Source organism: Pelmatolapia mariae, linkage group LG20 (genome assembly GCF_036321145.2).
Source record: "Pelmatolapia mariae isolate MD_Pm_ZW linkage group LG20, Pm_UMD_F_2, whole genome shotgun sequence".
NCBI classification, from domain to species: domain Eukaryota; kingdom Metazoa; phylum Chordata; class Actinopteri; order Cichliformes; family Cichlidae; genus Pelmatolapia; species Pelmatolapia mariae.
The window spans coordinates 7,150,263-7,176,682 of NC_086244.1; the positions used below are offsets into that span (position 1 = coordinate 7,150,263).

The window sequence follows — 26,420 nt, forward strand, 5'->3', positions numbered from 1 at the left end:
GTGTCTGCTGGTTTGATGTGCAGCTAAATAAAGGTTCGGTGACATGAAAGCTAGAAGAACCCCCCCTCCTTTTATAAAAAGAGAGAGAGAGACGTCTAATCTGTGGGTGTTTTATCTTCGGAGCGCAGTGTGGTTTTGGCTCCAGCCCACAGGAGGAGTGGGAGCCTCCACAGACTCGCTGTGATTGGCTCAGACACGACTAACTCCATTTTGGAAAACAGCTGTTTGAAGACACAACCTTTTCCCCGTTGTTTGCCGACAGTACCCTGAGAAGAAAAAAAATCACGCAGGTTTTCGCCACGCACTCTCTCTTCACCAGGGGCTGTGTTTTTTATACACACCATCCTGCTTCACTTTCGGCCCACTTCGGCGCGCTGCGTTTTTTGTCCGACTGCCAGGAAACTTAACTGGAGATCCATGGTGTTAGATTTCCATTGTAACAAGTGGATAGCAGGAGGAGACCCGACCAAGGTTAGTGGCGCTCTTTGTATTGGCGATGTTGCTCTTATGGCTGCTGCTTTGAAAAAAATGTATTATTTATTGTTGGTTTGGTGACGTAAAAAAACAAAACAAAGAACGCTCATGTTTGGAGTGACCAGCCGCAGGGAGCTGTGGAGTCACGAAGCGAGCCTTCTACATCATGTTAGGAAGGCATTTTCCAGCCAGCGCAGCGACCAGCGTTAGACAATACATCTTGATTTGCAGAGCTGTGCGTGTCCACTGTACACACACTGCATCCAAACGGTATACACACGAACGCCTACTTCTACAAGGGCTTATTTTGTTTTGAGTTATCTTGCGGTTGTTAAAGATTTTCACATTTTTGTCTCGACAGAATGAGGCATTCAAGTGTGTCTATTATTCTGGCCGCCTGCGTGCTTTACATACATACACATATATATGTGTGTGTGTGTGTGTGTACAGTTTAAAGGGCTGGCATCCACGTCCCTCCCACACATTAGCTGCTGCATTCAGTGTAGCTAATGACAGACAGGATTGCTGCTGAAAGCCTTCACCTCCTCGCTCATCAACTGGGCTATTTCTCCTCTGTCAGTGCACCCAGATCACCCACCTCCCAGATCAACTTCGTCATCTATTTCCTTACTCAATCGAATAACATAGGAGCGTTGACAGGAGGTTGCTTGCAAATAACCTGGCTGCTGAGTGGATTAGAAACATCCCAGTCCAGTTTTTCTCCTTTTTAAAAAATAGGAAAGAGAAAGCAGAGCTGCTTGGAGATGGTGCTCTCAAGCATCATCATCAGCATCCTGGTGGGGATCAGCTTGGGACCCCCCACTTTACAGTGTTGCTGGGCAAGTGCCAGTGTTACTGGGCAAGTGCCAGTGTTACTGGGCATGGGCACTGGTGAAAATAAACACTGGCTTCTCGCCTGCCTGGGGTGGTTTGCTTCACTGTCTACTGCGTGACTTTAAGTAAAAGTGCTCCCTGAGCCCAGTGCACAGTAATCGAGGCATAATAATAAACCAGGGGTTGTGATTAAGTCAAAATAATACAGTTGCCATAGCACAACCAGTTGTTTTATTGTCAGAGCCCGAGTGGGTAAGCAGAGGAATGAGCTTAAGCAAAAGCAGTATTTGGCCTGCACTGATTTGTCCCTTTTTTCCTCAGTGGAACTGTTGCATATCACTACTGCATTTTCCAATTTTTGGAGAGATCGAATAGTAAAGTCGTGCATTATTCCTGTTTTAATGGATTAATAGTCATAAATAAAGGCAATCATACTACAAGATGATGCGAAGAGAACCAAAAAATCTTAACATTTCAGGTTGCAGCCAGAGAATGTTTTACAGACAATTTCAAACTATTTTATGTAGGGTAACGCTAGACACATACAAATAGAAATTATGAGATTTTTTTGCATTTAAGATGTTAATGTTCCTTAAAAAAATCACGTCCCAAAGAACTGGGTCACCTCAAGAGTTTAAGATTAAATCCTGCACAGTCTGTAGAGACTGATGTCGCATGTGGTTTTCTTTGGACCAACTCTCTGCTGCTTCTTCTCCTCCCTTTGTACCAGCTAACCATACATGGTCTGTTATCTATCAAAAAACGCCAAGGGGGCTGGAGAACAGCCAGAACAGAGAGTGCAGTGATGCTAGGAAACCCTGCGCTACTGGAGAGACACACATGCCCTGCTGACCTTGGACAGAGCCCTGCAGAGCTCCTGCATTTCAATCAAATTTACACACAAAAAAGGCATGTAGAAGAAAAGGCAGCCCACTTACCATTAGGATTACACGTCCTTGTAATTTGACTGTTAGAAAGACTTGTCCTGGGAGGCCTTTTAGTGGGTTACACATCTTCCAATTTGTGACACGGGCTTTTCGAAAAGCAGTTAAATCATGAGTAATCAGGTCAGGCCGGTGCAGTTATGATTGTCTGCAGTGCTGTATGGCCAGAGCTTTCAGAACCATTCTGCTCCTTTAAAATATGCCAGTAGATAGAAATCATATCTGCCTCTGCTGAGGGCTGCCAACTATAACATGATTAGCCTAAGAACATTTAGACTCCTATATCCCTGTGCTCAGTGCCTGCATTAAGCACACATGGCATGGGTGGGATGTGTGGCTGTTTCTGTCACTCTTTCCTTTTCTGTCTGGACAGCTTTGTCGTATTCCACTTGTAGCCCGACCGAAGGTTAAACCTGTTTTCTTCAAGATTTTTTTTATTGTTAAGACGTTATGTCTTTGTGGTGCTTTAAATGGAACTCTAAAGAAGTTACATTCAAGGCTTTCCTTTGCAGTAAGGACAGGACTTTACATGCTTTAGCAAAATGGAGCAATCTATTCTCTGATTTGGTTCAAAACGTCTGCCAGATGTCAGCCCACTGCCCAGAAACCTTCCTAACATGGTTAAGATAACAGGGACCACAAAAGCAACAGCCTGTATCTGAGTCCATAGCAGTGACTCAGTGTTTTAATACTAAGTGAACACAGTGCTCTTGGTCTATTTTTGTATGCTTCCCCCTGTATGATCACGTGTTTTAATGTGTACATATTTTGTGGGGATTTGTCAGTTCAGCTGCGCTGACCTCGAACCACATTCTTTGCCCTGTGCACGGAGGCCATAAGTGACTCTGTTTATAGCTTCCTGACTTCCCCATGAGGAGAAAATGAGTGCCATCAGTCTTTTGTGTCATGTGTGACAAACAGGAAGATGCTTCTGCCGAAGATGTCTTTCTGTTATTTTGTCCTTCCACATAATCAAAGCCAAATTTCTCCTTTTTTTAAAATTGAAATTGAATTAATCACAGACTGTACCTCATTTCTTGGGCCATGGGTTAATGATGTTTATGGACACAAATCCAGCATGTGCCATTTCCCACACACAAACTAGGATTTGTAAGAGAAGAGCGCTTCAGATCAACACCCACATGGTTCATTCAATGTCATTTTCTTTTCCCATCACTGCTCTTTTCACATTGTCGTCTGTTGCCGAGCACTTCTGAAAGTCTTATCTTGCTGGCAGTGCTAAATGAAATCATTAATTATCTTGCTAATGTTTAATAATGATGGTGGAGACAGTGCCGATGATGGTTTACAGGTACATTTGATGACTCAAGCACAGATATGCTTTAAATAGCCACAGGGTGCATAATGGTCACATGTCATAAAAGCTGTTATGGTGATGTTGGAAAACCTTGCCAATGAAGCATGGGCATAACAAAGCTGTTCACTGATGGGTCTAATGATGCCTTTTCAGTCTCAGAGATGCAAGAACTGGGGGGTGGTGGATGGGGCATTAAGACCAACAGAAACAAATACCTTGTTTACACTTAAAAAAAAAAAGCCAATTGGAACATAAGTGGAAAATCACAGGACTTTGCTTTTTAGCTTTGCTTCCAGTCATGCCTGTCATGTGTGTTCAGCTCACCACTGCGCTGAGGTTTTCTTACTTCAGGGCCATTTCATCTAGAAGGTTTAAGGGCCAGTTATTATTGGTCTTTGTGCCAGTCATGTGACACATTTGTTTAGCAAGAGCTAGCAGACAAATGATTAAAGAACTAATATTTATGCCATGGCTGTTCCATTGGAGCACAAAGTCAACAGCGACTTGCAAAAGAGCAAAGGGCAAGATTAAAAAAAAGGACGCCCACATCCTGCATTCATGACATATTTTTCCCTTTGCTTCCTTGTAGGGACACATTAGAGTTTCACTACAAAATAAATGCAGCCAAATGCACCTCTGGAAGGAGGAAGGAGCTTCAGATTACAACTTGTGCCGTTGGTTGTTTTCTTCTGTTTAGCACTGTCTTCTTTTGATCAAATCCCCAAACATGCATTTCAAAAGCAAAGATTTACATTATCGCCTTAAGTCTGCGGTGTCGAACATATTCTTTCAACAAGACTTGTGTTTTTGATGCATAATTCTTAAAACTCTGAAACTCAGTTAAATACAGGAATTTGCCTGGCGCTAAAAGCCTTAATTGGCATTATTAAAATTTGTTTTGCTTTCAATGTACAGGCAGACTTTCAGTTTGTACAAAGGAACTGTTTGACACCTAGCTGTCAAAAAGTTCCTTATTTATCTGTCTGATACTTTAAGAGCTTCATAATTATTCATTAGGTGCCTCCTGCTTGTACAGTAATTTAAATATTAACATTTTTCCTCATTGAATTTGGTTTCAGTCAACTCCTGAGGGAAATCTCTGGTACTTCAGCTAAATGCTTTACAAATGTTCAGCAGCTGGCCCCTTAACACATCTGTCAGCTCTTTGGTGATGAGCAGTTGGTCTACTGTAGGTTTTTAGAGATTTTATTTTTTAACTGAAAATAGCTGTAGTTGCCCAGAAAGAGAATCGTGGGAGGGAACCAGAAATCACTGTCAGTGACCCTCCCCCCTTCATAGTCATTGTTTTTACATTGCCATTTTATATTTTTTTAAAAAAAAATCTAAATTACAGCCACTTTAGGGCAATTAAAATCTCATTTAAAAAGCAGTGCTCTATTCAAAAATCTGTTTTATCCTTTTCTATAAAACATTACTTCCTCATAGAGTCACAAGGCACGTTGCGTCTTAAAAAATGTAGTCAGACCATTTCTGACTAACAGAAGAACAGGAAGTGGATGCTTAAGAAATCACAACCACAAATGTACAAATCTTCTTACAGCACTGCCACCGTTTGATGGTATCTCTGGACTGTGATGGAGGCTGTGTCCTTAACCAGCTTCACCAGCTTTACATGGCCTCGTTTTGCTTGTGGGCAAAAATGTCAGTGATGAGTACTCGATAAGCCAACTGGCAGCTATTTTGCAGCATTATTTTTTTTTTTTTAAAGAGGGTCAATGGATCTTTTTTGTTAAACTGGGTCACTGCTGAAATTTACAGTAACAGCTCTGAAAACAAACTGTCCACAGTGCAATCAAACCGCATCCAGTCAGAGTGTGTCATACTCAAGAAGCTATTGGTGAAGCAATGCTTACGGGTCTTGTGGTTTTTCATTCCAACTGAAAATTGATTCCAACAACTGAGTCCAAAGCCTTGTAAAGACTGGAAACCAGTGTGCTGGGATAGGCTGCACCTGTGCGCCTCTGTCTACCTGATACATGGCTAGAGGAAATGGTTTGATACTGCATATCTGTTGCTATTAAAAGACCCAAAGCTATTCCCTAATGTCTCTCAACTTCCAGATTAATGACATAGTTTGGCAGGGTCGCCTTTAAAACAACACATCTGTTTTTCAGCATTAAGCCTGTTGATTTAATGTAGCAAAGCTGAGTTACACCCTCTTACTTCAGCTATGTGGACCTACAGCACAGCAGCATCACAGATAGGTCTGAGGTGTTAAATAAACACAGTTTTAATCTGGTTGGAAGGGGACTTTTTAATCAAACCTTATTATGTAAATGGATTCCCATCCACGTGAACTGATGTGGAAGTAAAATTGATGCGTCCCTTTTTTTGGCCCAGCAGGTCGGTGGAATGATGATTTGATGAGAAACCCCCTTCATAGAAAAATAAAAATGTACTTTAATCATTTTAGATGGAGTGGCCTGTTTCAAATTCCATGTGATCGGAATAAAGTGCTGAAATCGTTGAACTGTTAAAATGGCGAGAAGGCAAAAATCCCCTAAAGTAAAAAGAACACCATGATCTTCGCTTTTTGACAGGGAGTCAGAAGCTTGTTATCTGATTTATGCTTTTATTTGATCCACGTCAGTATTTCTAAGGCTGTGTTTGCTTTAAAATATTTTATTGTTCCTAAAAAGGTTTTCATCCAAGTCCCCGGGGAGAGGAAACAATGAGTAATGTTGATAAGAGGCTACTTGGAAAAATGTGGAAAGGAATAAAAATGGTGATCCATTAATTAATGAACCCCATTGTTTGTTAGAATAAAACCAAATAAGATTAATTGCTTCATACGTAGATTAATGGCCTGTCAAAAAGCAGTATATGAGGCCTGACTAATGTCAAACTTTTACTGACAACTGTGCAAGACATTTTGGGTGACAGGTGGTCAGTGCAAAAAAATAAGTAAAGTTACATTTGGCATACCTTTTACTTTCTCTCATACTTACTGATCTCCTCCTGGGCTGCCTGCTGTAGTTCCCTTCTTTCTGTTTCCTTAATCTGTGCTTTGGAGACATTGTGCTACATTTGGCAAATGCAAACTCAGTTGTTAATTAAGGGTTAATATGTATTAAAATAAGGCAAAGAAAATTATATTAATAATAAAGGGACTGACACTTATAGCGGACGCTGTGCTGGACTTGCACTTGTGCTGTCTCTATGAATGCTGGGAATATATCAGTCAGGTGGTGTGGTAATTATCCAAACAAGTCCAGACATCATGCACAAACTGACTCCGTCATCTCTGGTTCCTCCTCCCTTTGCGGCGTGTCAGACACACACACACACACAGACACAGACATATGCGCACACGTTGATGTGTTCTTTCACCTTGTTTGTACCTCTGAATAGTCCACACAGAGAAAGCTTTTCCTGCTGGAGTGCCCACGGCATCAAACACCTGGTTCACTTGGGCGCACATCGTGACTTAATGTATGTACTATGTTTTTGTCTGGCACATTGTATTCTTGTGAGTTTGTAATGCAAAATTTTCTGACTACAGCCGTAAACAATGAAAATTATGAAAATTGCGTAAGAGTTACGGGAGTTATGCACATTCTGTACGAGTTGGCTCCAGAGGGATAGCTCGAGGACAGATGTTTCTGACATGCGAATATTTGCGTGGACCTATGATCATGTAATTCTCTCTGTCAGACAAGCAACCTAACATGACATACAGTATTCATATTTTAAATCGGACTAGCTTGCCTTTTTATAATTTAACAGAGGGCTTATGTTTGGCTGACTGTATTGGAATGTAATAGTATGTTTAATTTCATACAACCACTGTAATTGCCTGGCTTTCCCCAATAAAAGCAGGATAGAGGCGGAATCTTTTTTTGTAACCGAGAAAATATTCTAAAATTTGTGCAACTTTGTGCTGCAGAGCATTGTTACTGTGAGACCACCAACTGGTACAAGGGCCCTCTTGAAACAGTTGCTAGTTATTCTGAAACAGTTATTTTTTTCCATGAAAGAAGCACATTTTGAGAGATTAAATTTGGTCATACATGTTTCAGAATTGGTTAAAAAATCTGAAAAAAAAGTCACTTTTTTTTTTTTTTTTTTTTAAGAAAAAGCTTCATCATAAAGCTACTACTATACTTTATTACTGTGATATTTACTCTACAGTTTAAAAACCCTTTTCTTTGTTTTGCTGTTTACAGGCATTGTAATACAAGAAATTCCATCCATACACTTTTATAGTACATCATACTTACATTGGTCAGTCTAATCTAAAGACCTACATGAAGCTCCTTTGTGAAGCTTTTAAGTTTATATTTTGATGTATGGTAATGGTGCCAGGGCAAGTTTTGAGGTTTAAAGCTGAAGTTGTTCCACTGCCGCATATTTTGCGCCACATCATATCACCTGTAGTAATACTGGTATATATTTTTACATGATGTAAAGTGTCATGGGTTTACCGTCCCATTGTGCACATGACACGATCCCCGGCATCTCTGAGAGCGATGGCCTCCATTGCATCAGCCTCTGATGACAATGCAAGAAAGCTGTTCCTGCTAACGGTGGAAACAACAAACTTGTTTCGGCACCCGGGCAAAAAAAGATGATCAGACCACGAAGGCAGCTGAGAAATACAAGCAGCTAGTCATGTGTGGCCCAAAAATAAACAAATGGCTCCACTAAGGATTGCTGGAGCACTCTCTAGTTACACTCCATATACCAGGAAGAGCAAACAGTGGGTTGAAATTACATGGTGAAAAAGGAGAACTTTAAGGAACTGGTTTAAAAAAAAAAAAAACAACTCAACCCAAGATGCAATATTCTAAGAAAACAAAATTTTGGACCTTTTAATTTTATTATGTGACAGTATAGTGGAGGCTTATGAGTGTAGTGGCATACCTAACAAGCAAAAGATCCCCGGTTCAGTGCCAGGATGGGACACCAATCGCTTTGGGGGTTATGCCAGAAAAAGCATCCATTGTAAAAATCTGCTAAGGAGCTACCCATGAAGGCGAGCCCTTGTGAATAACAGAGCAGCCGAAAGTAGCTTTCATTGTGGAGGCTCCTGAATAGTTGGAAGGTTGTTACTTTAGTTATTGCAAGCACTTAAATTTATATATAAAGACTGGCAATTGTAACTAAATTGCCTGAAAAAGACTTGGCCTGAGCCTCATAACAATCTCTCACATTGCTTGAATCCACTACCGTGAATAATGCTGTAACGGGGGGGAAAAGGAGCTCCTTTTTTAAAGCCTTGGTGTTTTGTTCTTATTTGATGTGTGATGTGTCACTGTATATAATGCTAAGTCACTACTTAAACGGTGTAATGCTGCTCCTGCTGCTGCTGACACATTGTGCCTATAGATTCACTTTAAATGAACTAGTCTGTCATCAGTGACAGTCGCTCATTAGAAAAGGATGGAAAAGGCACGTAATTTTGTTTGCAGTAATTGATGCTGCTGCCCGCAAGCTGCCATCACCAATAAAATCTTCTTGTCGTAAATATAATTATCACAAATTTCCTTGAAATATTTCAATATTGAAATATAGTATTTCCTTAAAGTATTGTATATCACTCGCCCATATGTAACTCTATATAATGCAGTTAAAACTCAGAAATTGACTCTGTTATTATGATATCATACCCTGTGATTTCTGGACTCTGCTTTTTAGATGCCTCAGTATTAGTGTTTTGAAGCCATGTGGGGTGGAGTGCTAAATTATAAGCTAGCACTAGCAAATTACATTCATAAACTTTACAGACGAATAAAGTACTGGAATTTCATTTACCAGAACTGAAGCACAACAAAAGGCACCAACACCACAAACACTGCTGAGAAGTTCAGTTTAGCGAACAGAGGTGAGGCATCGATTGGCTGCATCTCCCTCTGTTAGGACATCTGTCAATAACTTCAGATTCCAGATGGATGGAAAAGAATTCACCCACTGTGTAGTGTTGTCAAGGGGGAAACTATACACTTTGACTATCTGTATTACCCATAAAGGCCAAAATGTTTTTGTACCAGGCTGTAAACATTCTTTTTAATGTTGTAAAGTTTGGAATTTTAACAAACTTTGTTCAATTTTGAAGCCACCCTCAAGTGGCCATTAGAAAAACTGCAATTTTTGGCACTCGAATGTGTGTATGTGTGTGGTTCATTTTTTGTAAATATATACTTCCATGTAGTTGATATGATTTGCATCACAATAGGTTTACTGTTCTGCACACTGTAAAAACCAAAGCTTTTCTGTATACCATCATGAATGATATGGAGTAAGGTGCAATGACTGCCTCTGCTCTTTTCTTTTCCTTTTTTTTTGTATCGGCGTGTTTGCTCACGAGGAGGGTTACGTATGTGCCTTTGTATCCCCGTCAACTCAGCAAATCGAATCACATGATGCCCACATCCTCCTAGACTTGTGGGAGAAAAGTGTGATGATGTAGCTGAGTGGAATTACTTGGCAAACCTCAGACGCAGCGGGGCTGTCGGGGCAGGTGAGAGGAGCGAATCGTTTTCTTCAAATTATTTCCAGTGCAGCATAAAGAGCAGCTGTGTTTAGTATAATCACATTTCTGGCTTTGGGACTGAGACGTGCCTGACTGTAAGTCGTTTTCTGATGTTTGTTATTTTATAAGAGAGAGGATTAGTGGGTTGAGGGAGTTGTGGGTAAAATCCCTCTAACAGGTGGTGCATTAGGAAGTAGCCAATATATTGGTATAGTAGCCATATATTCTGCTACAAACTGGTCAAATGTCTGTGTGCAGCTCACGAGCAGGATGTATTGTGTGTCTCAAGTTCTCAAAAAAAAAGTAATGAAAACATTGGAGCCTGTGAGGGATTCTGTCTTTATTTAGAAAGCACAATAAACATGGATGCATTCCTTTTCTGCTTCTCTCATCCTCCCTTTTTTTCCCTTTCAATAACCTCATGAATTTTCTGTCCTCATCTGCTTTCCATTCTCACCTCATCCTCATCATTGTCCTCTCACACCCCCTACCTTCATCACCACCTACTCTCCAGTCCCCTCACCTACCACTTGTCCTTGCATCGTCCTCCGCCGCACCGCCGCCGCCACCTCCTCCTCCTCCTCGTTAGCTCAAGGGTCTTATTCAGCCTCCAGTGTGTGTGCAGAGAGTCTGGGAAAAGAGAGGGCATAAACAACACAGGCAAACAAACCACCTGCTTCCTGTTGAGGTCTCGTGTTGTTAAATGTGCGGACAGAAATAGAAATGGGCAACCTTGCAGCAGAATTAGAAAAGATGGAATGGACGGTGGGAGGAAAATCACAGACCTGCACAGCAGTTAAACACCACGCTTCCCTGCATACCCTCTGGATTCCAGAGAAAGAAGGCTCAATCACACCTGAGGACTTATGGGAATGGGGTGACAGGAACTAATTGGAGCTGAAGAAAGTAATTGATTAATTGACTGACTTAAAAATTAATCTCCAGCTGAAGTGGCCCAAATTCAGTCTTCTTTGTGATTATACATGAATCTTCCTCATACCGTATAGCAACAGCTGTCTTTGCTTTCACCCACACTAAATCTAATTTGTTTTGACCAAAAATATTTATTCGTAAATTATGTCAAATACAAACAAAGAAGAAAATCTTGTCATCTTAGAAGAAAGACACGAAGATTTTTGCCTTGATTTAACAGTTGTAATCATCATCAAAGCTGCTGCTGCTGATTCATTTCCTGAAATTTGTTGATTTCCTAAGTGTTCCAGATTTCCAAACATTACATTAGCAGGCATTTTCAGATTAAATTTGGTTAAATATTTCTTTTTCACGCAGATTTACCGCTTTTCTGTCTATTATTGTAAAAATGAATATTTCTAAAATTTCAAGGTGTTACCTAGCGAACCCAAGCACATTAAGAGAAAAATGTCAGATCCTCACCTTTAGGGAGATGAGAGCAGCTGCTTGGATAAACAATTGTAACCGTGTAGTCCAAATATGTTATATTTATTTATTTAATTTTTTTCAGAAAAAGGTATTAAAATCAAGGGTGCAGTTCATTATTTTATCACTTGTTGTCATATTATTATCCTCTTGCTTAATAGATTAAAAAGTGATTAAAAAGAGAGGGACTTGACATTATCAAATTTAAAAAAACAAACAACCAAACTGACTTATTGTTAAAAGGGAACTGTTCTACTAAGAATAGTACTATTAATCCTTATTTTTTACTACACCAGGCCTTTGTGCAGCTCCTTAAATCACCCATGCACAAAAGAAGCTGTTTTAGTTCCCTTCCCCCCTTCATTCAAGCCAGCCTTCTTCTGATTGGCTGCCTGTCATACACGCAGGCAAGTAGGTGGGGCTTCTGTGCTTACAGCCAAAACTGTGTGCTCCAGATGACCATATTAGGAATAGTCCTTTCTATGACATCATGCAGATCTAAGGGTGTAAAAAAAACTGGCTGAAACTGAACATTTAGAGCAGTCTGAAGCCTGAGCTATTGGCTCACAATATTTACTTGTAAATATGCTTATTATAAATGTTTAATGTGAGCATCCACCCCTGTAACGGAATATAAACAGCATGCATTTCGTTCGTTGGTTGACTGAACTGCAAAAACCCAATAATGTAACATTTCAGTGAACTGAAATATATACAAGGTGTGGGAACATGATATATTTAACACCAATTTTTAACACTAATTTTTTATTTTATTTTATTTTTTACAAAATTTTAACTAAATATTCTTTTCAGCTATTTTTTAGATGGTATAGCCGCACTAAGTCCTTAACAAATCAAATCCCCCTCGGAGCTGCTTTATATAGTTATGAATTATTTTGTCTTGTTAAGTAAACAAGACGGTAACTGTTCAGGTGAGATGAATTTCAGGAAGCAGTCGTCTCTTTTATTTGCTTTGATTGTATTAGATGAGAGTGCTGTCTGTGTTTGCTTCTGATAGTCATTCATTATAAAATCGGTTTCTCCTGACACATTCGTTTTTGTGACAACACTGCCCGTGAACAGTCTCATGAAAGATGAGAATCTAAACGAACAGTTGCCGCAGCACTCTGAAACTGAGATGAGAGAATTTTTTTCCCCTTGCTTGGAAAGGGGGCCATAATCATGGCCCCATTTTACAGTCCAGTTGAAGCACCTGCTCCTGACTCAGCTATGAATCATGGTTGGCTGATGGGAATCAGTCACACCCATCCTATTCACACACACACACACACACACACACACACACACACACACACACACACACACATACAAACCAGGGGAATCCCTATAGCCTGAGGCAGAAAATGCTGCTACAGCGGACTGTCTCATATATCTTGACACTTCTCTCTACTGCCTGTGAAATACTCATTGATTACAGGTTATTTGGAGTACTGTGTTGTACATTTAATATCTCTGGTAACGTAACCTTTACTTACCTCCAGAGAGGCAAATGTAATCCCATTGTTTTCTTGTGGATGGGTATCATTTGGCACAGCAATATCATGATGCACCGGCTCCCCCTCCTCTAAAACGAGTATCGATTGCCCCAGCTGTTGCTAAGTGAGCTGTGCTAACAGAAGAGGACACAGTCTATAGTAGAAGTATTGTCTGTCTCTTTAGTCTTGTTTATTATGTGGCCCTGCCATCTGCTCAGCAGATGAAATAACTGAGCAGATTTAAAAAAAAATCAATTTAAGTTGGTGTGAGCACACTGACATTTTAATGCCGAGTTAGAGGAGATCTGTCTCCTTTAATTAGACATATTCAGCAAAAGCACGTTATATAAAGGGTTTCCCTTTTCAGCAGTTGTTACTTTTTGAGCAACAGTAATCAGTGTGGCTTATGTCTGATAAAATAAGTGGAAATCATGCAGGGCTTTGGTGTGATTACCTCAGAATGACATTACAAATAAATGTGTAAAAGAATAGCTCAGCATTTTAGAAAACTGATTTAGATTCCTTTTCTGAGATGAAAAGTGTGCTCACTGTGAAGGAATAGCCAAGATTTGGTGCACAATCTGAAATGAAGTATAATGTAATGGTGGTCAGAAAACACTGGAAATGGCTAGTTGAAAGGGAATTCCACTTTACACATGTACTTGAGGACTGTGTATGGAAAGAGGATAAATAAAGTCCCTGCTCTAGTGGGAGGTCTGATAAATGTCCTCAGGTTGTGTCCCTTGAATCAACTTTGCTTCTGGTTGCAAATGGGCTCGTCTCTGTTCAGTACTAGAAACCTGAGGCTGTGTTAGTCACTAATGGCAGAAGGCATCAAAGGCTGCAGTGAAACAGCCAAAAACATTGCCATCCAGATCTTTTCCTAACCACTTGTCCTTTACGTCAATAGACAAGGGCATGAGGTCAGGACAAAAGGTAGAGGAAAATTCATGAACAAAAACAAAACTAATGCAAACCAAGTTGCATTAGAACCATCGCTTCACTTCAGTATAGCTCCAGTCTGACTTCACTTCATAGTATATCAACTTCATAACAAGCAGAATAAAATGAAGCAATGCTGCATTGTTGTTCACATATACTGTAGGTTTACACAAATATGTTAAAGTTCAAAATGTATTTACATGTTAGCAAGTTGCACAACAAGATGCAAAACTCCCCAGTAATTTACATGATTTGCGTCAATCGTCACTGGTTTGTTTCCATAAATGGTCAAATGGTGCGTCACATTGAATTGTGGCTTATCTTACAAGTGGCGCTCAAGTGTATCCTGTAGCAAAGGAAGCATGGAAGCACCTTTCCCTAATGTTTAGAGAATTCAACTATTTAATCTTTAAGGTCCCCGATTCCTCTGTTTAGTCAACTAGTCCATATAAAATGAAGTATTGTTTACACACACACACAGTGCATGATCATGTTACTGTGACTACGAGGCACTGGCTTCTAAGAAAACCAAAGGGTTTAACCATACAAGTTTCAGAATGGGACCCAGAACCGCTGCAAGGGAGACTCAAACAGGGACTTCTGACTCTAAGTCCATTTCTTATCTCACCAAGTGAACTGACCAACACTGATTAGATATGTGTCCAGAGAGGCAATTCAATTCAGTTTTATTTATATAGCACCAAATCACAACAGTCAACTCATGGTGCTTTATATTGTAGGGTAAAGATCCTGTGGCAGAATATAGTGTTTTAGATTAAAACAACAAAAACCCTTATAAAATCCTGTAATACTAGCCTGTGTAAGAGAAGTGGATGTTTTGTGGCTGTTCACAAACTTTCAGCTAGCAAATTATTTGTTAATCACATGTATTTAAAAGACACATGTTTCCTTTATTGCAATACTGTGAGAAATATTTCTTGCTGGATGTGTTTGTGGATACAACATCAATATCGGACCATATACGGTGCAGTTGATGTCAACCATGTTTGTTAGAAAGTCAGCTAAGTCAGCGGTCCCCAACCCCCGGGCCACGGACCGGTACCAGTCCAGGAGAGTTGAGGCTTGGGTGTGAAATTTATGGTTTTCAGGGTTTTTTATCGTTATTTTTTTATCGTTTTTTGCGTTAACTCTGTTTCCCTGGGCCTTTTCCCATGTGCTATAAATAAATCTTCTTTCTTTTGTACTAGTACTGGTTTTATTTTGTTGTTTTTATCCCTGACACCTTAAAGGCCGGTCCGTGAGAATATTGTCGAACATAAACCGGTCTGTGGCGGAAAAAAGGTTGGGAATCGCTGAGCTAACTGATCTGCTGTGTGGACATGCTGGCGTCTTGTGACCTCAACAACTAAGAAGGAAGAATGTTGAGTCACTACGTACCATCAGCCCACCTGAAACACTGATCCTGGCATCCTGGAGAACAAAATGAAGAAGACCTCATGTACACACATACTTAACCACACAGGATGCCTGTAACGTTTCTGATTGATTTTTTTCTGACCACCAAGACTTGTGTTGGTTTAGTAACTCGCTGAAACTCTGACCTTCTAATTCCCTGAAAGCCAGTGCAGCTTGAAGTTTCTCAGGCAGGGGAAGAGATGGTCGATCCGACTCCTGCTGAAAACAAATAGTGTCAGGGTTTTTTTCTTTTCTTTCTTTTTCTATTTTTTTTTAAAGACATAACAAACAAACAACTCTTATTCACATATGTTTTTACTGAGCTTTGCTCTTGCGATAATACAACTTCAGTGTTTTGTTTTTTCAGAATTACTTTAAAGATTCTACATGTCACCTGTCCAAGATACAAAACAAAGAGAAATGCTCCTTAAATGATAATCCTTAAAAATACAGTTGTTATAGTCTAAGTATGGTGGACGAGTTCAGTAATTTCACATTCAAACAAAAGAAACATCCAGACAGGCAACAGATTGTGGCTGGGGTGGATATCATCTATTAGTATCCTTTGGGCTTTTGGGCAGGCCCCAATATTACTGATGCTCAACTGAAGCTCAGTGATGACCAAGCCTTTCAGTCCTGGTCTGTGCAAATCTCATTCAAGTTTTGAATCTTTCCTGTATGAATGCCTCTCTAATGTGCAGACTGTATTTTTAGAGTCTAAAAAATCTCTTATAAAGCTGACTTAAGTTTAATAAACATGCATGGGGAATTTTATTTAAATTGTATACAAATTAATCTAATAGGTGAATTGGTGATTGTAAGGTAGGTGTGAATACGAGCACAAATGGTCATCTGTGTCTGTTAGCTCTGCTATACACTGCTGATCTGTCCACGGTGCACCTCTTGTCCAATTGCAAGTGTAATATCCTGCAGGCCCAACGTAACCCTAAATCGGATAAGTGGAAGAAAATGGAATCTGCAGACAAGTTGACTAATCAAGAAAATAATCTGGAGTTGCAGCCTTACTTGCAATGTGCTGTGAAGCGTTTTTCGAAAACGCCTTTTCCTTTTTTCATGTCATTGTACGGGCAAAATGCTTCAGAGTAAAATCCTTAATTTGTAGCTCTTCTTAGAGGAATATGATGGTAGTCAGTGTGGGAGTTGGAGTAATTTTTAATGGTGGATAACTCATTTTGGAGCAAAGCCATTCATATGTGTGTTTTTCTCCAGCACTGATCTCTCTTGAGAAACAAATGCTGGGAATTGATCTTTGAAGTGCTCAGACTTACGAAGTGGGGAACCACAACTTAGCTGCTCTTCTGCTTGCCTGCTGAGATAATCTGTCCGAGTGAGATTGATTTTTGATTTGGCTGAAGCTTTCTGAAGATGCAGCTCCTTTTTGTTTTATTCATAAGTTCACTCATGACTCTTCCACAGTAGCTGATGCTAATAGCCTTGGTCAGCCTTCTTATCTCCGGTTCTTCGGCTGATTCATAATGCCTTAAGGCGTAGGAGCTCAGTACGCTCATTTAGGATGGCAATTATATGAGAGTGGCAGTGATCATTCTCGGTATCTCCGCTCAGTGGAGAGGAGATGGAAAATTGCTTTGAGTATCCAGTGTTATCAGTGATAATTCTGCATGTCTGACAGAGAAGATGGAGGCTTCTACTGTGACTTAATCGTAATCCTCTGATTTTAGTGCCAGTGAGAGAGAGAGAGGTGCTGAAAACCTCTTTAAGGCAGCGTCTTCTTGTCTCCTCAGCAGGGAAGGTTTTTCCCAGTGCACAAGTAAAAGGCTACTGAAGAGCAAAAGCTAATGGGTTGCCAAGTTGCAATAGTCACTTCACCAGGGGAAGTTAGGTCTTCCCACCCAGCCTGGGTCCTATAAGAAGAGGAAGGATATGGGGCACACATACACACAAAGTTGAATGGACAGAGCTTTTATTTATTTATGAGAGGAAGACCAGGGAGGAACAACAATGCTAATCCTGATGAGGAAATACAGCTCCTTTGTGTTTGGAGTGGGCTTGTTGTCAACCAAGCAGCTGCTGACATCATGTGAATAGACAGTGCCCAGACCACATTTCAAGGGGGCTGAGAGGCGGCGAGCAGGAGGGCAAAGAGCTGAGCACACTAGTGTTATGGTGCTCTCAGAGTGCAACGCTCTGCACTGGAGGGTGAACCGATTCAGGAGCGTTTGTCTTAAATACTTTGTGTCTGCTTGCAGGGACCTGAGAGGAGATGAAGCAACTCTGATTACTTTGGTAAGAGAGACAGCTTGACGTTAATTCCGTGTCACCTGTTTTAATGCACTGTTTGTACGTAAATAAAACAAAAAGTTTTAGTATGTGGAACTGCAAGCTAGTAAAGATTCAAATCAAGAAGATGTTTGTGGTTCTTTATAAATGTGGAAAAGTGACAAACTGGCAGAAATTGAAATGCTATATATTTCAAGCAGTTTGAACAGATTCAGCTTCTACATTAGAAGGATTGGCTTCTTTAATTTGCTTATAATCACAGTAAACTGAATATTGTTGTGTCTTCTCGCAGGCATCTGGGAAGCTCAGTCTGGCATTGTGTTGTTAATATAATAATTATTGTGTTCTCTGTTGTAGCTTTCGTTTGGGTAATTATTTTCAAGATTAATCTTCGTTTGTTGGAGGGTTAAAAAAATACACACAGAAAGATCATTTTGATGTCTTTGTACACCCTGACGTGTCCAGCGAGCAGTCGAAACCCCAAAACATTAATTTTACTGTTTTACAGTAAAATAAAAGCATCATATTCTCACAAAAACAGTTGAACGTATTCCTCTGTTAAACCTTGCTAGATTGCAAATACATTTTCTGTCAGTCAACTAGCTGTTTAGTCAAACAATTCTTGTTAACATGATTCAGTAATTGTTTGGATTTTATTAACTCTAAACCACCAAAAATAGGCCAGTGGAAATTTTAAGATGAGGCAGATGACTGTGATATGGAGAGTTTTTGCCTACTCAAGGACTGTTCAAAAACTAGTTGACTGAGTTGAAGTTGGACAGGTAGATGGCCCTAATGGATGTCAGAATCAGCAAAGAAGTTGGTCTTTGTGTGGGTTATTGCAGATAATACAAGCTTATTACACACAAATCAGGCTTAAAAGGCTCCGCTGGGACTGAAGTGAGCTTGCCTCTCTAATGGGCCCAGCATAAGTAACTGTGCTGACTCATATTCCCATAGTGATCTCAAAGGCTTTTGTTTCTAATATCTACATGCCCCAACCTCTCCGGTTACATGTCACCTCACCCAGTGTGGTCACCGTTCATGTTTAAACCTGTCAGAACCCTCTCTGTATACAGTTGATATTGCTGTTGTACATGCTTTCTTCAGCCTTTGCTTTCATTCACAATAGGCTACAGTGTATTGTGTGTGAGATAATACTGGAGGAATATGAATTTGAATTGGCATGTCTCCCCGAAAGTGATTGCCTACATCGGAAACTGTTGACACATACAATGCAGAGCAGGAAAAAGAAGGGGAAAGAGAGTAAGGCTAAGCGGAGTTCAGCTCATGAGCTGGGATGTGGCGATTTCCCTTGGAGTGTTGAGTTGTTATATTGTCTCAAGTGTATATACACACACACACACACACACACACACACCTGTGACATTTGTCTGGTGGCAGTGTTTCCAGCTGCAGCAGTGTAGAATTTCCCTCTGTGTACTTGCCCTGGGTTTTCGCATAAAGGCGCCTTTTTAATCAAACTAGGACATGCACTTTAAGAGCACCATAAGTCATAATTCCTGGAATTTAGTACTGTTGACATTTCCACATGAAAGTGGGGGATGAATCAAATCTGTGTGGAAGGTGGATTTGTTAAGCGTACTGTACAGTGCGTCTTTAAAAGGACATGCATAAAGGCCATCTACATATAAGGGGCAGGTCTGCTTATCTTCTGGACTTTTCATCTATCAGGCAAAAATGCCAAACAGTTGCTAGTTTCAACTTTGCAAACATGAAGGTTTGCTGCTGATTGGCATTTATTATAAGTTTAGGATGAACATGCTTTAGTTTTGGGGTCATGATTGAGCACTTTGAAGGCATCACCTTTAAAGTAGGTTGGTTGCATGTAATCAATCAAACAAGACCTGTAGTTAACTACTTTTAGAAGAAAGGTTCTTGATGTTCTTTTTTTAAAATGTATTTATTTTTTATACAATACCTTGCACCTTAGTAACTTTCCATATCCATTTGCATTATACAAATCGCGTCATGTGACCAACAGCCGCAAGCTCCACTGCTTCAGTCAGTCGAGCCAGCGCCACAAAAACAAGTTCATCATCGCAGTTGGTTGTGTGGATATCTGTATCGAGTGAGATGCACCACCATTAAACTGCTTCCATCACAGCTGAGACCAGGCAGTCAGGCACAGAAGAGTGTAAACACCAGCTGAAGAGCAGACGGCATCATCACCATCATCATCATCGTCATCCCTCCATGGAAACCTGTTAATGATCTCATGGTAGGATTTGATCCACATGTGCAAGGAAGCCAATTAATTAAACAAACAAATGGCAATTAAATGAGACTTCCATAAGCCATATAACAAGTGGGCCGGTGGAGAAGAAAAAGGCAAACATAACAAACCACACAAGTTCAGTCATTGGTGCACTGAACACACAGTCAGTGTTCGCTGTTTGTTCGATAGATCTCCCATTAAAATCTTTCATTCTGTGTAGAAATTGCACTCATTAGGAGCATGCCTGAGTGATTGTTTTATAATGTGATGTGAAATTGTTGTCTTCATAGAGCAACAACTACAATTTAAAGAAACTGATATGCTGGTTTGTCTATTAGCTTTTCTTTTCGTTTCTTTTTGCAGAGGATTAGATGAGAGGATAGATTGTCTCATGTTTGCTTTGGTCCATCTGCTCACCAGTCCAGAATATCACTCCTGACGTATTATAACATGTTGGTTTAATCACGTTTGACTTAAAAACATAAAAACAACAATTTGCATTTTTATGGGGAGGTTATGAGACAGCTGACAGCTGAAATAGGCTCCTGTGAATCTGAATTGGATAAACGGTTAAGAAAATGGATGGGTGGTTATGAGACAGAGTGCTTCTTGGCTCGGAGTATTTTGTTACCTTATGTCAGATCCACGCAAGTCGTTTTCCCCTGAGTTTACAACAAAACAAGCTAGCACGCAAATATTTTTCACACATCGTCTTGGAATAACAAACATTCTCTTAAATAGCTGTAACAATAAAGAGTTTACAGTAAATTAGTGTCCCTTGATTTTATTAGGTACTGACAGCTCTTGGTGATAGTTTTTGGAGCTGTAGCCTGTGTTTTAATTTTGCATTGTCATTATGCCCCTATTGTGCATGGTGTTTGCTCCGTTGAAGGAAGTGGGAATTTTCCTTCAAAATCCCTCTCCCTGTAATTTGTCTTCCTTTTTTTCCAGTCAGCATTCAAAACCAAGAAGATATTCAGTTCATACTCTATAAAACTAGTAACACTGCTACTTTGTTAAGCAATTCAGTTTCAACAATTAAACTTATTGTTTTATTTTTAAACGGTGTTAACTACACAGTACAACATGTGCCCAGATGTGCAATTTTACCCAATAAACTACAATCTCAGGATAGGTTTGAATATTATGTCAGTTACACAAATTTACCACAAGATTAAAACCACCTTCCTAAACAAGCATATAGAAAAAGTCAGGCTATTTTATAGGCTAGCCGTAACATGATAAAGCAAGGTGAAAGACCCCGCCCATGTGTTGTTCAGACCTTCTGTTTGTGAGGGGTATCCAATCAGAAGAAAGTAGCCTGAAAGTGAAGGGGGATAGGCCTCAACAGCTTCAAACATTGGATAAGGTGACGTGTTGCATCAAGGCTGATTGTGAGATACAATGTTTCTTTAGTAAAGTCCAAGAAAATAAATATGGAGATTGAAGTAGCATAATAGTCCACTTTAAAGAGAATTCCCGGACCTGAAGTTTCCCATCAGAACATGACATTGCTACTAGATTATGTTACCCACTTTGCCTGTCAGTGTTTTTTTTTTATTGTGCGTGACTGATTAGCACTAGTATAATATCTCTTTGTGTCTTTGTTCAGTGTAATCCAGAAATAAAGGTGTAGGATTGAACTTGCTGAAAAGAATAATCAGAAATTTCACAGATGTTTTCCTTCTAATATCAAGATTAATTGGTGGTTAATGAAATCCTCGATTGTTCGCGCTCCAGGAAAAGGTGGTACTTTAGGTGTACTCATGAACCTGTGAGACACTGGTCTCCCACGGAGATTTTTACTCACCAATGACTCTATAGCTCGGCTATCTAGATGACAATCTATCAGAGGATCACACCACCATCTGCTGTCGTGAATACAGAGTGGCTCTTGTGTTTGGTAGAAGCACTCAGGGAAATGCCAGTAGTCCAGAACTCAGTGACATTTTCAGAGGTACTGCTCTTACCTACGGGGGCTTACAGCCTGCCCTTCACTGCAGATTTCCCAGTCAGCATCGCCTACATCTGCAGCTGCTACTGACCTCTCAGTGAACGACCCTGGGTGCTTCCTTTTTGGCATGGCGCACACGCACTGTAAAAGAAAAGAAAACAATTGTGGGACTCTTTGAACGATACAAAGGGGATGTGAGTGAAAGAGTTTGGGAACAGACTGGCCCCAGGTCAGCGTGTCGTTTCTGCGTCTGCCAGCTCATTTTTATTCCCCTCTCATTCCTCAACTCGCCCTCAAGTCTGTTAAAGATTCATGGCTTTGCTGTTTAGCTGTTCAGTTGTGACTTAACAATGCTTTAACAGAGAGTTAGAGTCTGTAGTTGTAGTCATGTATGCTGCACATACAGAGCAGAGAGGTCTTTGCTCTCTGTGCTAGCCTGTGGGGGGACCTTCAGGGAATAAAGCTGTAGGAGAGCAGCAGCTGTGATGGCATTTGCAGGCGGTCTCTGGGTTTCCGTGACCCCATGTTTGCATCAGAGGACTACTTTCTTATCTTTTCTATCACTTTCTTTTCTGGAGCAGTATTATTATTGTTCTTGTCTCTGAGGAATACTGACTCTGTAGTGTTTTAGTGGTTGGCGGTGTCCATGACCTAGTTAAGTATGGAGTGAGAACAGGAAGCAGAAGAGGAATAAAAAGCTAATGGGAGCTTGATTTGCTTTTGTTTGTTTTGTTTTGCTGGGACTCTTTCTGGCCACATCCCTGCTGGTTTTCTTTTTTTTTTTTTTCTTAATGACTTTAGGTTTTTACCCTTGTTTTCCACATTGATTGGCAATCTCTCAAGCTTTCACCTTTTTCTTTCTTTTTTCTTTTGTAAGTACGTTTAAGACAGACAAATTAACTCTAGTCGACAGGCCCAACTGTTAGTGAGAGCCCCTTTCCCCAGTGTAATTAGGATGACCAATTAGCACAGATGTTAAGAGTGTCATTAATTGTATACCAAAATAGAAACTGCAATTACGAACACCTTCATTAATCTGTTTATTAATTTCCTCTTGGTGATCCCTCCACTGTAGAATTGTTTCTAAGTAGCTGCTTGTTTCTCCGTTTGGGTTATTCTTGGTGATTTTTCACTTACTTGCCAGTATTTTACATGTCTTGTTGGCTATACCGAAGTAGAAATGCACAGGATAAAGTGGAAAAAGTACACCCACGGCTTTGAAAGGAGACAACACAGTGATTTATTTGCTTCTTGCAACACTTCCACAGCCGTCTGACACCCCCTCCTCCCTCTGGCAGGTGTAATGAGAGCGCTGGTCATGGGCAGATGATGGATGTGGAGACGTCGTATTCAGACTTCATCAACTGTGATCGCACAGGCCGCAGGAACGCAGTGCCCGACATCTCAGGGGAGGGGTCAGTAGTGACCAGCACCAGTGAACTTACCAAAGACATGGCAGAGATGGACCTGAAGGCTGCAGGTCAGTAAAGCCACATCAGAATGAATGTGTGTTATACAGTGTGAAAGCAAATCAGAGAAAATAAGCATATAGTTTTGCATATTGTAAACAAAGAATTTGCTTGGCAAGATTTTAGACTGGCCGACAGTGTAAAACCCAAAGACTGTATATCAAAGATGGACATGATTTTGGCATTGCTCATTTGTTTGTGGAGCCTTAGCCAGTAGTTAACGCTACATAGATATCAGTTGTTTAGCAAGATTAATCTATTTATTTGTTTTACAACATTAAATGTAGGTTTCTTAATTAGGAACAAAAAACCCCAAATAATAATATTTAAAAAACAGCAATAGGTCCTTAGCAGGTCTTAAATCATTATAATACAACTTCATATGAACAGTAACGTATGACACATTGCACCATGTCATTATTTATTTAACAAAAACTGAGCCAAAATGCAGAATTGAGCATGAAGAACTACAGCAAGTGTCTCTCATGATTCGATAGCCTGTAGAACCACTTTCAGAAGCAGCGACTTGAAATTTGATAAAGTGCAGGCATGCATGATCAAGTTTCAACTTGATTGCCAATGATGGCTGAACCTTTCTTCTTTTGTCTCGTCTGTCCAAAGCATGTTGTTCCAGAAGTCTTGCGGTTTGTTCAGAAGCAATCTTGCAAACCTAAGATGCCATGTTCTTTTTATAGACAAGAGACTTTCTCCTGGCAACCCTTCCAAACAAACCGTACTTGTTCAGTCTATTTCTAATTGTACTGTCACGAACTTTAAGACTCGTTGAGACATGTCTGAAATGACTGAAATGGAATTCTTGGGGTTTTTTTGTAATTTCTCCGAGCATTGCACAATCTGACCTTGGGGTTATTTCACTGGGACATTCACTCCTGGGCAACATATTGGATTTTTTCTGCTGAATAATCTTTGTAGAATGATAGACTTATTCAAAGTGTTTGGATATGGCCTTACTGATGGACAGAAATAACTGCCTCTTTAAGATCATCGTGTCTTTCTTTCTTGGCTTCTGTATTTTCATTTTTGTTATCTAATATTAATAAATCATAGCATGCTGTTTTTTATGTGGCTCATCTGAGGTTGTATTTTAATTATTAACTAATTTTAAAACCTGATGATTTTTTAAATTATGTTCAGAGGTGTAAAACGAGTACGCATGAGACACAAGGTTAGAGTCTGTGGTTAGACCAGTTTGGGTATTTGGTTGACTGTAAGAAAGATTAATTGATGCTGATGAAACACCACTTAAATCATTTAAATGAATGAAAGTCTAAAAGTAAAGAAAAGTCACATTTTCTCCATCACTCTGTGATTACAGTCAGGCAAATAAAATAAAGACATGGTTTTAAATCTGAGAAGGAAAACTATTTTTGAGTCTGTTGGAGTACAGCAGTGAGAATGTTATAGAGGCCTGAGCTACATGAAGATTTCACACTACTAGAAGTCCTTTGTTTTGTTGTTGTTTCTCACAGATATCTGTAAAATTCTTCCAGAATGGCACCATTAATCTGCCAAATCTTCTTTCTGCCAGACCGGAGCTGAAAGAACTGTTGTGATTTCTACTCTGAAAAAAACAGTTTAACCACAATTCATCATCCTGAAGCTAGTTGAGAAGAATTCCTGCTTATCTGTGCAAGACTATTACTTTGATCTAAGCCACATTAAAGTCTTATCTCTTTGACAAAACACCGCCTGAACTAGATGCACCAAAATATACCACAGAAACACTATTTCACTCAGTTTATGGGCTCTGTGAGATTTGATTGTCTCAGTGTTGAATTAATTGTAACTGCAGCACAGTGACACATCGTTGTGGCATCCTTCAGTCTTAGTCAAAGGTCTAGTTTTTAAGAGGAAGGGGTCTTAATGTCAGTTGTACCAGACTGCATTGTTGTGTGTTACACGGTTGTTCTTGCTGGCTTTGTTTTCAGTCAAAGACAGTTTTCCCATAAGTTGACAATTAAATGACCGAGATAAATCAAACCACAGGATGCTGATATTGTGAGAAGAGTCAAATCATACTAACACTGGGCTGCTGAAGGAAGTTGTATTTCCTTCCTCAGGATTCTCTTACTACTTGGATTGCCGTACGTCTTTTAGAGTTAAATTAAAAGTATCTTTGACTTTTTTTTTCTCCCTGACCTGGCAGGAGGAGACCCAGGGTCCTCCCCAGCCCCAGAGGCGGAGGGCTCCAACAGCCAAGCTGCCCAGGGAAGCGGAGGCCCATCCTAAGCTCAGCCAGAGACCAAAGGGAGGCAGAGAAATGTAGAGAGGAAGCAGGTGAAAGTAGAGAGACATGGAGTAAGGAAATGGAGAGTGTTGGTATTGGTTCTCCTGACTGGACATGAGGACACTTTCGCTCACTGCCGGCCTGTTTGGAGCTTCAGGGGCTCCAAATGTTCGCCTTTTTATTGAATCCGATTGTACCACGGGGAACAGAACAGAGTAGAACTGACAGCTGAGATGCTGCGCTTTTGCTTTATACTCTGTTAGTTATTTATATTCCTGATGAGAGAAGAAAGCACAGAAACTTTGGATTAAGGTCTGCGGTGCGGAGATGGACTGAGCTAAACAGAATTCGTTCATAACAACACTCGAAATGTTGCTCCAGCCTAATGGGGGACTGTCATGGAGGGGTATTCATTATCATCTGTTTGTCATTTTCTTTCTATGTATGTGTGTGTGTTTGTGATCCTGGTGTTCAGTTTCACCGTTGAGTCTTTTCTTTATATATTTACCAACATAGTCCCCATTTTACTGTCGTGTATGGAAATTCATATTTATTGCTAAATGTTCAGTGATAACTTTGTGATAGCAATTTTCTTTGTGTAATAAAATACTTATGAATTACTGCAACGTTCGTATTTTATGTTTTCGTTGATAATTAACTATATTTTGCAGGTTGCCGTACTTAAAATCTGAACCAGAGCAGGCTTAGAAGTTGTAAAGGTGGTGACTCTCAGCCAAACCGGGATTAATGGGTTCAGGGTTAAGCTGCACCAGAACCATAAATAAAACTGAACGCTGTTTTTGTGTGTGTTAGTGACCACAGGAAGCTAATGTTTACATTTCCACATAGCTTGGCCCCTTACACCTATTTATCTCTTCATACAATAAAGAAATCTTTAGGTACAATATTTGGGGGTTACGAGGCTTTTGATAAATG

General features: G+C 40.0%; 1 protein-coding gene across 4 annotated transcripts; it reads left to right on the forward strand.

Moving 5' to 3' along the window:
* The first annotated feature begins 139 nt into the window (after nt 1–139).
* Nucleotides 140–26,040, forward strand: pkig (protein kinase (cAMP-dependent, catalytic) inhibitor gamma). 4 transcript variants are annotated; one of them, XM_063463373.1, is made up of 3 exons: nt 140–471; nt 23,036–23,247; nt 25,404–26,040. In XM_063463373.1, the coding sequence occupies exons 2-3, from the start codon at nt 23,094–23,096 to the stop codon at nt 25,484–25,486; spliced, it is 237 nt and encodes a 78-aa protein (XP_063319443.1). In that variant the 5' UTR covers nt 140–471; nt 23,036–23,093; the 3' UTR covers nt 25,487–26,040. The 4 variants fall into 4 exon arrangements, with proteins under 4 accessions (XP_063319443.1, XP_063319440.1, XP_063319442.1 ...); XM_063463370.1 differs by having other exon boundaries at nt 23,066–23,247; nt 25,404–26,038; XM_063463372.1 differs by lacking the exon at nt 140–471 and adding an exon at nt 17,414–17,580.
* Nucleotides 26,041–26,420: the final 380 nt, after the last annotated feature.

Bases quoted from the DNA above. Each gene is read 5' to 3' on its own strand.
- pkig (XM_063463373.1), top strand. From the start codon at position 23,094: ATGATGGATGTGGAGACGTCGTATTCAGACTTCATCAACTGTGATCGC. The intron at 23,248-25,403 runs GTCAGTAAAGCC...CTGACCTGGCAG, and splicing joins GATGGACCTGAAGGCTGCAG to GAGGAGACCCAGGGTCCTCC.